Source organism: Schistocerca cancellata, chromosome 1 (genome assembly GCF_023864275.1).
Source record: "Schistocerca cancellata isolate TAMUIC-IGC-003103 chromosome 1, iqSchCanc2.1, whole genome shotgun sequence".
In the NCBI taxonomy this organism is placed as follows: domain Eukaryota; kingdom Metazoa; phylum Arthropoda; class Insecta; order Orthoptera; family Acrididae; genus Schistocerca; species Schistocerca cancellata.
Window position 1 is genome coordinate 568,317,317 of NC_064626.1, and position 13,453 is coordinate 568,330,769.

The following is a 13,453-nucleotide window of genomic DNA, read 5'->3' on the forward strand; positions in this document are numbered from 1 at the left end:
GTAGAGTGACGTCCTTCACCCTGTACTACATTTCAGGTGGAACATTATAATGAGCCTTACAGTGACTGAGAATTCCTTTGTGACCTACCCCTGTGCCCTGACATGGCTCCAGTACCAGACCGAATCCACAGTCAAATGCCCAAACACTTATCAGTGGATTGTCAACATCACATCCTTGCCATTTTCAACCATATCTGAAGTGGAAATGAGTTCGTGTCTCAGTGGCGAGAAAGCGCAGCTGTCTCAGTACTGAAACTGGGTAAACATCCCTTTAAGATGGACAACTATTGACCAATTAGCCTCACTCTCAGATGTATGGTGAGTTAATGGCTGTGTTGGTTCCTTGGGTCTCAGTATCTTTTGGCTCAACCTCAGAGTGGGCTTTGTTGTGACAATTCAACTGCTGACAATTTGATCTCCCTGAATTGTGCTATTTGGTCAGCTTTTGCCTAGTGTCAACATCTTATTACTGTCTTTCTTGACTTGCATTGGAGCTATGACACCACACAGCATCGCCACAAGCTCGCTACCCGGGCCAACTCCCAATTTTTATCCAGTACTTCTTATCTCAATGTACTTTCTGGGTCTAGTTGGTGCTTCCTATAGTACTCCCCATATACAAGAGAATGGGGTCCTACAAGGCTCTGCATTGAGTGTGCCCCTTTTTGTAATAGCTGTCAATGGACTAGCCGCAGCTGTGGGGTCTATTGTCACTCTCCATGAATGCTGTGACAACTTTTGCATCTACCATTGCTCATCAACTGTGGGTGTTGCTGAACACTGACACAGTCCGGCTCTCACCCGTGGCTCCCGTTTTTCCAGCCCATAGGGGCTCAGCATTGATTCACTGGGTGTGGGACTGCCAGTCCCCTGTCACTGTAAGCTCTGAGCATGCTTCAGCAACCACCAAGTGGTGCGTTGGTGGAAAATCCAATCCATCGTCCACCACCAATTGTCTTCTCCAATTTTTGCCGATATGATAAGATACGCGTGGTATGCATCAAACCTGACGAACGATAGAACAATTTTTCAGAATGTCAGTCAGGTGTGTTTCCCAAAAGATAATTTAAAAAACAATTGTTCTTGTAAAAACGCATCGTTTATCAAATGTGCTCGATGTCGTGCTGTTTTCTGCTTTCCATGTTTCTATGATAACTATCACTCTGGTTCGTGCGATACTCCAGCTACTTATGGTCACTAATTGGTAATTATGTTCGAGTGTATACCGAACTTTTCAATAAATTGTGTCCATTTGAATATTACGAGGGTCGGTCAAAAAGTAATGCCTCCCATTTTTTTTCTACTTAAAGAAATTAAGTTAAGTGAAAAATTTGAATTTGGCGCCATTCCTCAAACCTTCTTCTGCAATCCACTGCAGTAGTAACTTTCTGTGTCAACAGGTGGCAGCACAGCAGAAGTTTGTAAGATGGCCGACATCGATGTTCGTTTGAGACAGCGTTGTGTGATTGAATTCTTGAATGCAGAAGGTGAAACGCCCATACGCATTCATGAAAGACTGAAGAAGGTGTATGGTGTTGTGACAGTGGATGTCAGCACTGTTAGACGATGGGTTCGTCGTTGTAAGGAAGCTGAAGGGCAAACACCGTTGACTGACGAAAAGCGGAGCGGCAGGCCGGTGAGTGCAGTGACTCCACACAACATTCAGCAAGTTGATGACATCATTCGTGGTGACCGTCGGGTGACTGCAGATGAAGTGTGTCGCATTATTTCTCTTAGTAAAGGCAGTGTGATCACGATTATTAAACAATTGGGGTACTCAAAAGTTTGTGCACGGTGGGTTCCAAGAATGTTAACCGATCAGAATAAAGAGGCAAGGAAAACAATAGCCTCCCAACACTTGCAGCGCTTCCGTTTGGAGGGAGATGAGTTTCTGAAAAAAATTGTGACCGGGGACGAAACATGGGTGCATTTTTTTGAACCCGAATCAAAGAGGCAGTCAATGGAGTGGCGTCACACAAGCTCGCCGAGGAAGAAAAAATTCAAAACTGTGCGATCGGCAGGGAAAGTTATGGCAACAGTTTTCTGGGATACAGAGGGTGTGATTCTGGTTGATTTTTTGGAGCAGGGATGCACAATAAATTCTGTTCAATACGTCACAACCCTCAACAAACTTAAAGCACGTCTTCAGCGAGTTCGCCCAACAAAATCAATGGCAGATGTTCTTCTTTTGCATGACAATGCAAGACCACACACACCAGTCGTCACACCTCTGACGAGATTGTCAAAATTGGATGGGAAGTTTGGCCTCATCCCCCATACAGCCCTGACCTGGCACCATCAGACTTCCATCTGTTCGGGCCACTAAAAGAAGCTCATCGTGGGATTCATTTTGAAGATGAGGAAGCCGTCAAAACATCCGTGCGTCAATGGCTTAGGAAGCAGAGCTGTGATTTTTACCGTGCTGGGATACATGCCCTTGTTCAAAGATGGACCAAAACTGTAGAGATGGGCGGAGATTACATTGAAAAATGACAAAATGATCCTCAATGTTGTGGTTTTCAACCTATGTAATTGCATTAAAATTTCCTGACAATTAAACGTAGAAAAAAAAAATAGGAGGCATTACTTTTTGACTTACCCTCGTATTTGTGATATTGTGTTTTATTTCAAGTATTATTTTTCAACTACAAACGACTTTCAACAACTTATTATATGCATAATTGTTGCAACTGATTGGTGTGTGTGTGTGTGTGTGTGTGTGTGTGTGTGTGTGTGTGTGTGTGTGTGTGCGCGCGCGCGTGTGTGTGTGAAACACACAAAATTCTAGCTTTCGCAACCAACGGTTGCCTCGTCAGGAAAGAGGGAAGGAGAGGGAAAGACAAAAGGATTTGGGTTTTAAGGGAGAGGGTAAGGAGTCATTCCAATCCCGGGAGCGGAAAGACTTACGTTGGGGGGAAAAAAGGACAGGTATACACTCGCACACACACACATATCCATCTGCATATACACAGACACAAGCAGACATTTGTAAAGGCAAAGAGTTTGGGCAGAGATGTCAGTCGGGGCGGAAGTACAGAGGCAAAGATGATGTTGAAAGACAGGTGAGGTATGAGCGGCGGCAAATTGAAATTAGAAATTTCAACATCATCTTTGCCTCTGTACTTCCGCCCTGACTGACATCTCTGCCCAAACTCTTTGCTTTGCATGGCGCAAGATTCGATACAGTGACCTTCGGATTACGAACCTGAGCGCTTACCGCTGCGCCACGACGCTGTAGAAAATTATTAATCGTAGAGAGTATTTCACCGCAACGGTTTCTTTTAACTGTCGATTTTCTCAACAACGGCTGAGAAGTGCATCTTGGTGCTTTGCCACATTACACCTCTGGCCATGAGCTTTTATTATGCGCAGTATGAATCGAATCTGAATTTCCCAATTGGCAGCCTCCCCTTGTCAGTTAAACCAAAAAATATGCCTAGCGTTCAAAACCTTTTTTTAATCCATCCAGTACCTCACAGAGAGAAGAGAATATAGCATTTTCACTTATTAAATTGCTTCTAAAGCTGAACTGTACATTTGATAGCAAATTATGTGGTACAAAATGATCAATTATCCCTACATAGACAGCCTTTTCAATAACTGTAGCAAACAATTATGGCATAGAAATAGGTCTAAAATTGTCTACATTATCCCTTTCTCCCTTTTTATAAAGCAGCTTTACAACTGAGTACTTTAATCATTCAGGAAGCTGACCATTCCTAAAGGAAAAATTACAAATATGGTTAAATACAGGCTAAAAAATGTGCAGCACATTACTTTAATATTCTGGTTGGCATTCCATCATATCCACGAGAGTCCTTAGTCTTCAGTGATTTAAGTAATGACTCAATTTCCCCCTTGTCAGTATCACAGAGGAGTATTTCAGACATCAGTCTCGGAAAGGCATTTTCCAAGAGAGGTATATGATTCCCTGTAGAAACTAAATTTTTATTTAATTCACCAGCAGTGCTCAGAAAATGCCCTTGGGGTCGGGTTTTGAAGGGCCTCATTACATCTCATGAGTTGTGTATCCCCAACACAGATACTCACACACATTTCTTTGCTGGCACTGGATCATTCTCAGCCATCGACCATTCTCACCCATCTCCCATTCTCACTGACTCTGTTCAGTGTGAAGCCATTGACAACCTTCATTCCAGTGACCACTTCTCAATCCATCTTCACCTACTAAACGGCTCACCACCTGAAGTTAAGCCCCCAAAATGGATGGTGAGCAGTGCTAACTGGATGCGTTTCAGCCAGCTGGCTATGTTTGAACACTGTGACAGCGTCCAAGGATGGGTGGACCACATCACACGAGTGATCCATCGTGCCACTGACTTCTCCATCCCACACTCCTCAGGTCGTCTTAGGAGGCGACCAGTACCTCGGTGGACAGATAAGTGCCATTCCACAATCTGGAAAAGGTGTGCAGCTCTTCGACATTTTAAATACCGACCAACAGCAGACAGCCTTAGAGCCTTTCGAGTCGCAACGACCAAGGCTCGGTGCATCATTAGGGAGAGTAGGAAAAGGTCATGGCAAATGTTCCTGGACTCTATCAATCATCCCACTTCTTCTATAAAAGTATGGGAAGCCATCCGGAGTATTTCCGGTAAATGCAGCCATTTACCGATAACAGCAGTGCTGAAACAGGGGTGCCTCCAAACACAACCCAGAGACATTGCTCAGACACTGGCTGAACATTTTGCACAAACTACTACCAATGCAAGCCAGGATCCAGCATTTTGTCGCTATCGTGCAACTGTAGAGAGGGAAAAGTAGGACTTCAGGTCCAGCAGTTCTGAGGTCTACAAACTCTCCACTGACTGAGATTCATGACACTGCACTCGATCATGACCAATTCTGGTACTGCATGCTTCGACATTTGCCAGCAGCATCAAAGGAAATCCTGTTTGAATCTTTTAATCTAATATGGCAGACAGGCAACTTTCCCAACTCATGGAGGGAGGCAATTCTGATCCCTCTTCTCAAACCAGAAAAGGACTGCACGTGTCCCGGTAGTTATCGGAGTATGGCCTTAACGGACTGTGCAGGAAAGCCCCTGGAGCGAATGGTTAACTGTCGTCTTGTCTGTTTGTTAGAGACCAGGCAACTCCTTAGCCACTGTAAGTGTGGATTCTGAATATTTCTGTCCACTATTGATAATCTGACCCTCCTAGAGACGGCTGTTCAGCAGGCTTTCTCTCTGTAAGCATCTCACTATCGGCAAATTCTTTGATGTAAGTAAGGCATCGATACTACTTGGAGACACTGTATTCTCGCACAATTGCATCAACAGGGCTCTCATGGCCTCCCCATCTTCATATGGTCCTTCCTGTCTCAGCGGTTTTTTAGGACCCGAGTTGGTGACACGCTGTCTGATCGATTTGAGCAGGAGAATGGTGTCCAACAGGGCAGTGTTTCAAGTGTTACCCTCTTTGCCATAGCCATCAACAATATCACATTTACGGTAAGGAGTCCTGTACAGTGCTCCTTATTTGTAGATGATTTTGCTGTTTTCTGTTCCTCCTCCAGTGTTGCAACGGCGAGCAGTCAGTTGCAGTGTACAGTGCGGCAGTTAGAGGAGTGGGCTGCAAAGATGGTTTTTCAGTTTTCTGCAGATAAGTGTGCTTATTCGTTTTAATCATTCCCATCGTGTTTTTAATTTGCCTGCCTTTAATATGGGGGACACAATCCTACGTTTTAGAGACACAGTGTGGTTTCTTGGCCTCACTTTTTGATTCCTGATTGTTGTGGTTACCATACCTGCGAGACCCAAAAGCCAGAACCCAAAAGGCACTGATCATCATCAACAAGTGCTTTAGCCACAGGTCTTTGTGAGTGGACAGGGTGCATCTCCTTCAGTTTTATTGGGCTTTTGTGCGTTCACGGCTGGACTATGGTTGCACGCTGTATGGGTCAGCAAGGCCTCTTACTTGCGTGCCATTGACGCTGTCCATCGTGAGGGGGTTCGGCTGGCCACAGGCACTTATCGGACCAGTCCCATACCTAACATCTGTGCTGATGCAGGGGGACTACCATTTACCATCTGGCACCAGCTTCTCAGGTGTGTCAGTTCCTTGCAACTCCAACTTCACCCGCACACCATACTGTTGCTCATCCACCTCTGAAATGCCTTTCTACCAACTGTCCACGAGCCACGATGCCATCTGGGATCCATGTGCAGCGTGTGCTGGAGTCACTCGGTAGGGAGCCAGTACAACCACAAATCCAGGGTTTTAACTGCCTGCTGCCCTGTTTACTGGAGAGGCCCAGAGTAATTTTAGATTTGGTGCTGTACGGGACAGCTAGTGCCCCAGTTTTCATTTTTAATGTGATATTCTCTGATATTTTATCGTGAGTACCATGACCCTGTAGCTGTTTTTACAGATGGGTCTAAGCAGGGGGACTCTGTTGGTTGCCCTGTTGTTTTCCCTGATCATGTCTTCAAGGTCAGACTGCCTTCAGAATTTACCATCTTAGACACAGAATTATAAGCGATCTTGCTAGCATTGGAGCAGATGAGACATTCTCCCAATGTTAGATTTCTCTTCTGCTCAGATTCTGTGAGCGTCCTTTACTCTCTCCAACACTGGCACCCAGCAGATACAGTAACTCAGAATATCCAGAATGCCCCCCTCCACTACAATGACTGGGGAAGGAGGTGTCTTTCTGCTGGGTAACTGGGCACATTGGAATTTCGGGGAATGAAAGGGCGGATCGAGCAGCCAAGGAGGCGTGTCGTGATCCTCTAGTATTTCAGTGTGCTATCCCCCTGCATGCTATCACCTCACTGTTGAGGTACAAAGTTATGTGTTGATGGGAAGACAAGTGGCTTGCAGGTGACCGATAACAACCTCCGTGTCATCAAGCCCACAACAGAGCCTTGGCGTACTTCCTTCCAGCCGCGTCAGCGGGACATGGTCCTTCTTACTTGTCTTCACATAGGTCACAACCCTCTGACATATGGATTCTTACTCTGGTGAGAGGACCCTCAAGAGTGTTGTGCTTGTGGTGTGCAGATCACAGTATGCCACATTTTATTTGCTGACCAGTGGACTGCGGTGGATCTGCTGTCTTATTTTATGTAATGATCAAACAAATGTGGTTAGGTTTTTAAAGTTTTGTGAATTACATTTTTAACAAGATTTTAGGAAGACGTTCTTAATGTGTCAAAGGGTCGCTCACCACCTTAGATTTTTGTAAGTGGTCAGCCAGTCACATTTCCCTGTGCTTTTCTTTTAGTTCATCTGTGTTTTTAATTTCTGGATTAGGTCTCTTCCTTGCTAATTGTTTTTAGTACATGCGACAGTGCATGTGATACAGTGACTGTTTGGTCATTTCGAGTGCATGCATGTACAACACTTTTAGTTCATCTCCACATTCGTTTCTTTATATAAGTCTAAGGGCACTGATGACCTCGCTGTTGGGTGCCCATCAGATCCAAGCTCACGCGTGCACACACACACACACACACACACACACACACACACACACACACACACACACACACACACACACACACACACGAGTTTTCTGCTGCCAAGACATGCCGTGCACTTCTGTCACTGTTATAATGTTCTGTCCCAAATCAGGACTCTACCTCGAGGACCAAATACTCAATGTGGGAGAGTCTTATAACTTTTTGGGATTTGTCTTCAGTGCCTGGTTGACATGGTTTCCCCCTCTTTGCCAACTTAAGGAACCATGCTGATCACATCTTAATACTCTTTGTGGTCTCATTATACTAGCTGGGGTGCAGACCACACTAAACTTTTGCAGTTCTACAAAGCTCTGATCCTGTCCCATGTTGATTATAGGAGCCGGGCATATAACTCAGCATCAGCTTCAGCATTGTGGATGCTGGACCCGATATACCACTGTGGGCTCCAACTTGCCTCCAGTTGCGTTAATATGGACCCCTGTTATGTTGGAATCCCAGGAAATGAACATGCCTTTCCAACCAGCCCTTTGAACAACCTTCTCGCAGGGACTGGTGTTCCTCCCATACAGATCAGATGCCAACAACTGCTGCTCAACCAAGCAATACAAGTTCATTGCACCACTGAGCATCCAAACTAGTGTGTCCTTTTTCCTGGTAGGAAGATCTACCCCACACAACAGAGGTCCAGGTCTGGAGTCTTGTTCACACTTGATTTTCAGAGTATCAGCTCTGAACTCCATCCTTCCCCATTGTTGCCTCTTGGCAGGGAGAAATCGAGTGTGCTCCCATTGTGTGTACCCCATCCTCAGATCTGCCTGAACCTCTCCATGAAGACTCGAGACACACTGATTTTTTGCTGCCTGTTCCTGGATATTGTTGACATATTTCCAGGCTCAGTTGTAGTATACACTGACGGCTCTATTGTCGACGGATAAACCAGCTTTGCCTACACACATGCAAGAGACAGTGAACTAAGCTCCCTGCCAAACAGATGCAGTGTATACACTGCAGAATTGTGACTATTGGTCAAGCTCTCGTACACCTTCGTTCTTGCACTGGCAAGCCATTCTTAATTGACAGTGACTCCTTGAGTAGTCTTCAGGCTGTAGACCAGTACAACCCTCAACACCTGTTGGTTGCGACTATACAGGACCTCTTGTGTGATCTCCATCATGCTGGACAGTCAGTTGCCTTAATATGGACCCCTGTTATGTTGGAATCCCAGGAAATGAACATGCTCACCGGTTGGCCTAGTTTGCAACCAGGATGCTGACTTTGGAAGTTGAGCTAGCAGAACCGAACCTTCGGTTGATTCTGTGCTGACAATTATTTGAGGCTTGGAAAGCAGATTCGTTTGCCCTGGTTTCTCTGAATAAACTGCGAACCGTAAAAGAGACTATGACCATGAGACAGTCTTTCCTCTTTGCTTCTTGCAGGGAATTTATTGTCCTGTGTTGGCTTCTGGCCACACTTGTGAGTATCCAACACACTGTTAGTGTGGTCCACATCCTACTGGACTGCCCTAATGTGGCCTCCTTATGGCGAAATCTTAAACTTGCTGACACATTACCTCTGGTGCTAGTGGACGATGCCTAAATGGCAGATTGTGTTTTATATTTTACCCGTGAAAATGGTTTTTACTCTTCCCTGTGACATAGGGCGTGTTAGCCTCATTGGCCAATTGAGGGATTGGAGGGGTGCCCCATTGCCTGTTCTGACCCGAGGGGCCCATGGCTGCCCTTGTTTGGTGGTCTGGCCTACCTCCTGCCATTTTAATTCTTGTTATGCTTTTACATCTGTCACTGGTCAACAGATTTTTCATCATTGTTCTCCTTCCTGAGATTTCATGTTGTCCATGTAGCTAGTCTCCTTCTCACATACTGAGTGTGTTTCTCCAGTCTCATATTGTGTTTCTGAGGCCTCCAGATGCTTTGTGGGTGGGGCAACTCTTGCACCTTACCTTCACCCTTTTATTCCTCTCTCACTTCTAGTTGCTTCTGTCTCTTGGCTTTCTTGATTCTCACGTAGAATAGAGTCCATTGGAATCTGTCCTTCATGTACTTCCTCTCTGGGTTGTATTCGGCTTGACACACAAAGGATTAAGGAACTGATGTCCTCATAGTTTGGTTCCTTTAATGCCATCCATCCATCTTTGTATCTGTGTACCTGTTTTGATATGGGATCTTATGAAGGTATCCTGTTCTTTACAATGTCTGCTATAATTCTATATCTTCTCCTTTCCTCCTCAAAAGTGTGCTAAACGTTCAGTGTTTTGTACATTTTTCATGCCTACAGTCACAGTGTGTGTGGTTAATCATTATAAACTTTGATATGTTTAATTTGATCAGGAGGCTCATTTTTATTCATTCAAATTGGAGTGTAAAGGAACAGCGATGTTTGAGGCAGTCTTGTCACACATGTAAATCTAGTGACCGTTCAGTTTGACTTTCTCATGATGTGTAGTAATAATAAACTTGTTGATCTATGTACCTTTTGCTTTAATTTGAAATACATTGTACTTGTATTTGTTCACAGAGCGTAAGGCAACTGGGCTGGCTGGAGATCTCCAAGGTATTAGCATTAGCCAAGGTGAAGCATACAGTTTTGAAAAAGATTTTGTGTAACACATGTGTCTAGTGCTAGCAACATGTAGTGATGCTTTCTGGTATTTTTTTACCATGTATATTGTACTGTGAATAAACTGAAAGAACCTTACATTGATTCTTTAATTGCTACACAGTGGATTTAAGAGCAGAAAATAACTGCTATTATTTTTGATAATTGAATAAAGCTTTGTTGAATTAGCCGTTACTCTGTACAGTATTTTAGTATGTAATATTGAACCAAACGAAGATGAGAAGTTTGTCGCAAATTGGAAACTGAATACAACTGAATCTAGATAACATTATATAGCTTTTACATGTCTGGTTCATAGTTACAGTATTGCTGGTGTGTGCACCCATTTTTGAAATCCTTATCTCGGCACTGTCGGTTGCTTCCCTTCAGTCTTTCTGCATCTTCTCCACTTTTTTTATATCTTTTCATGAAACACCACATTCAAAGAAAACTTGCATTTGTTGAGAGCAGCACTCCGATATAAACAATCCATCAGTCTGAATGAATTTTATACTTAACCGTTTCCACTCTGATGTCAAGCCCCATTTGACACAATTTTTCATAGCTCTCACATGCTTCACTTTCGAATCTGACTGTACTAGGAATCTCCCAAACTGTGTTTCACAGAACATTGGTCTTCTGTGGGAAGTAAATAAATGCTCCTTGAAAAACTATTAATAACATGGCAGTTTTTAAGAATTCAACGTTTTGACATAACTAATTAGTTTTTAAACAGTTTCATTGTGATATCTTTGTTATTAGATATGATTTAAAACTGAAGTAATCACTGAATCAAACAAGGTTTTCTCATTGTTTTAAATTTTATTGCCTTCAAAATAAATGAGGTGTTCCATCAAAATGCCAGAATTCGCAAAGTATTCTATCAGAGGAGAAGTTCGGGAGCCCCTGTTTAGAGAAGCCTGTGTTAACTCGGTGTGGAACTGTAGCAGTTATGTTGAGAGAAATGTAATTATTATATTCAACATAATAGACACAATTTTTTTTAGTTTTTCTTGCATAATCCTTTCTGAGAAAGACATTGTAGAGCTTTTATAGGAATGTGTAAGTGAAAACAAGTCACAATGATGCGAGGGTAAGTCAATTATTATCCGCAATTGAGTTATATTTTTGTTTATTTTGGTAGTACTGCATTGATTATGGATGCTTTGTTTATTTGTTGTTATATCTTTGCAATTTTTAAGCTGCTAGGTTAGTTTTGTTATCGCTGATCCGCTGTCTGTTTGCACCAAAGAAGAGCAACATTCAGTGATACGTTTTTTTGTGGTGGGAAGGCGTAGCGGGCCAAAATTCATCAAAGACTTTTGGTACAGTACAGTAACAGTGTTTTGCCACAGCGGAGTGTCTACAAATGGATTGAAAAAATTCCGAAATGGTCACACAAGTGTTACGCACAATGAAGGAGTAGGACGACTGTTTACCGCCACAAATGAAAAGAACCATTGAGCATTCATGTGAAATGATTCTCTTAGACAGACAATTAACTATTGACGAAGTGTCACATCATCTGCAAATTAGTCACGGTTCTGCCTACGAAATCATCCACAACAGACTTTGGTTTCATAAAGTTTGTGCAAGATGTGTTCCAAAACAACTCACACAGTTGCATAAACAAACGTGCTTGGACATCTGCAAAAAACATTTGGATCGCTATGGTAATGCAGGGAACAACTTCTTAGATAAGATTATTACTGTTGATGAAACATGGATCCATCATTACGAGCCAGAGTGTAAATTGTAGAGTAACATCCAAATTCACCATGCAAGAAAAAGTTAAAGACCCAATTATCCGCAGGATAACTGATGCTTACAGTTTCTTGGTACGTACAAGTTCCAGTACTGGAACATTATGGGGAAAGGGGCACAACAATAAACAGTGTATGTTACGGTGAGTTGCTTACTGCCAGGCTAAAGCCTGCAATTCAAAGCAAACGCTGAAGATTGCTGTCAAAAGGTGTTGTGTTGTAGCACGACAATGCCCGTCCACATACTGCTGCCCACACTGCTGAAACACTCCAGAAACTCAAATTTGAAGTACTGGATCATCCTCCATTTAGTCCCAATCTTTCCTCTTGTGACATCACTTGTTGGTCCACTCAAACAGGCATTAAGGGGCTGTCAGTTTGCCTTGGATGAAGCAGAGAAAGAAGCGGTGCATTCCTGGCTTGCAGCTCAACTGAGAACCTTCTTTTATGAGGGCATCAGGAAGCTTGTACAACAATGGACCAAGTGCATTGCAACACAAGGAGACTATGTCGAAAAATGATGTTCTTGTAAGTCTCCTATTTGATTATAATAAAATCTTGTAACTACTTTGCGAATAATAATTGACTTACCCTCATATATATATATGATGACAGTGATTCGTTTGTAAACTATTAGAATGAAATGACAATGGAAACAGTCTGCCCTGAAGAGTTTCAAAAAACATCACACAATGAAAAATTTTTTATTGTAATGCTAATGTAAATATGTGTGAATGAAAGCACTCTTTTTGTTTTAATCTATACCCTGATTGTTAGTCAGTGGGCTCATTATTTCTGCAAAGACTCATGCAATTCTCTGTGATGCTAACCACCTGGATGGCTAAGATTTAAATAAGTGTGCAGGGAGACACTATGTGTTTACATTACAGAGTGCAACAGGTTAAGACTGTTGTAAGCTACAAAGAAATTTTCATTGTGGGCAGAAAGTGCAAACCTCACAATGGAAATTTATTTATTCTGTAGCTGAGGTGATGATGGTGTAAGGTCAACATAAGAATTTGTCCTTTTAGTCTCAAACAGCACATTGTCTTTTTATTTTAAATAGTCTCAATTGTTCCAGTTTCTGATACACTTGATGATGCATGTTATTGTACCTTTGCATTGTATTCTACAATGTAATATACCAAGTGCGTGTTTTAAGTATCCACGCCTCGGCAGCTGGCAATTCCATCTCCTCTGCCAGAAGTGCTTAGACCCCCCCTCCCCCCCAGGGTTCACCATTAGAGGTACTTTTGCCCTCCACTTGCTGCCGTTCTGGATGTCAGTGCTGATCGCATTTGCAAACTGGACACATCTGACAAAAACACCTACTTGAAGCATAAACTTACATATATTTTCCAATTGCCTGTAATTCTTACAGATGTTTTTATCAAAATTTAAGAATTACAATTATTTTGTGTGTGAGTCTTTATTGTTATAAAATGGAACATTTTATGAGGTGCCTCAGTGGCATGGGTCCAGAGAAGCAGCAGAGAAAAATAGAAGATGAAAACCGTGAATTTAAAGTTAAATTAGACCGAGACTATTGCCTTTATTCAGAATGTAGATGGCCCTCTTACGTGTCTTATTTGTCATGAAAAATTGGCTCATAACAAGACATCAGTTT

The 13,453-nt window shown here is 42.8% G+C and overlaps 1 protein-coding gene across 1 annotated transcript in view; it reads left to right on the top strand.

Moving 5' to 3' along the window:
* LOC126181485 (guanine nucleotide-binding protein-like 3 homolog) overlaps positions 1-10,162 on the top strand; it is an 87,944-nt gene extending 77,782 nt beyond the window's left edge. Inside the window, exon 11 of the mRNA XM_049924775.1 lies at positions 9,983-10,162. Coding sequence (XP_049780732.1) covers positions 9,983-10,071 — 89 coding nt within the window. The 3' untranslated portion in view covers positions 10,072-10,162. The remainder of the gene's footprint in view (positions 1-9,982) is intronic.
* Positions 10,163-13,453: the final 3,291 nt, after the last annotated feature.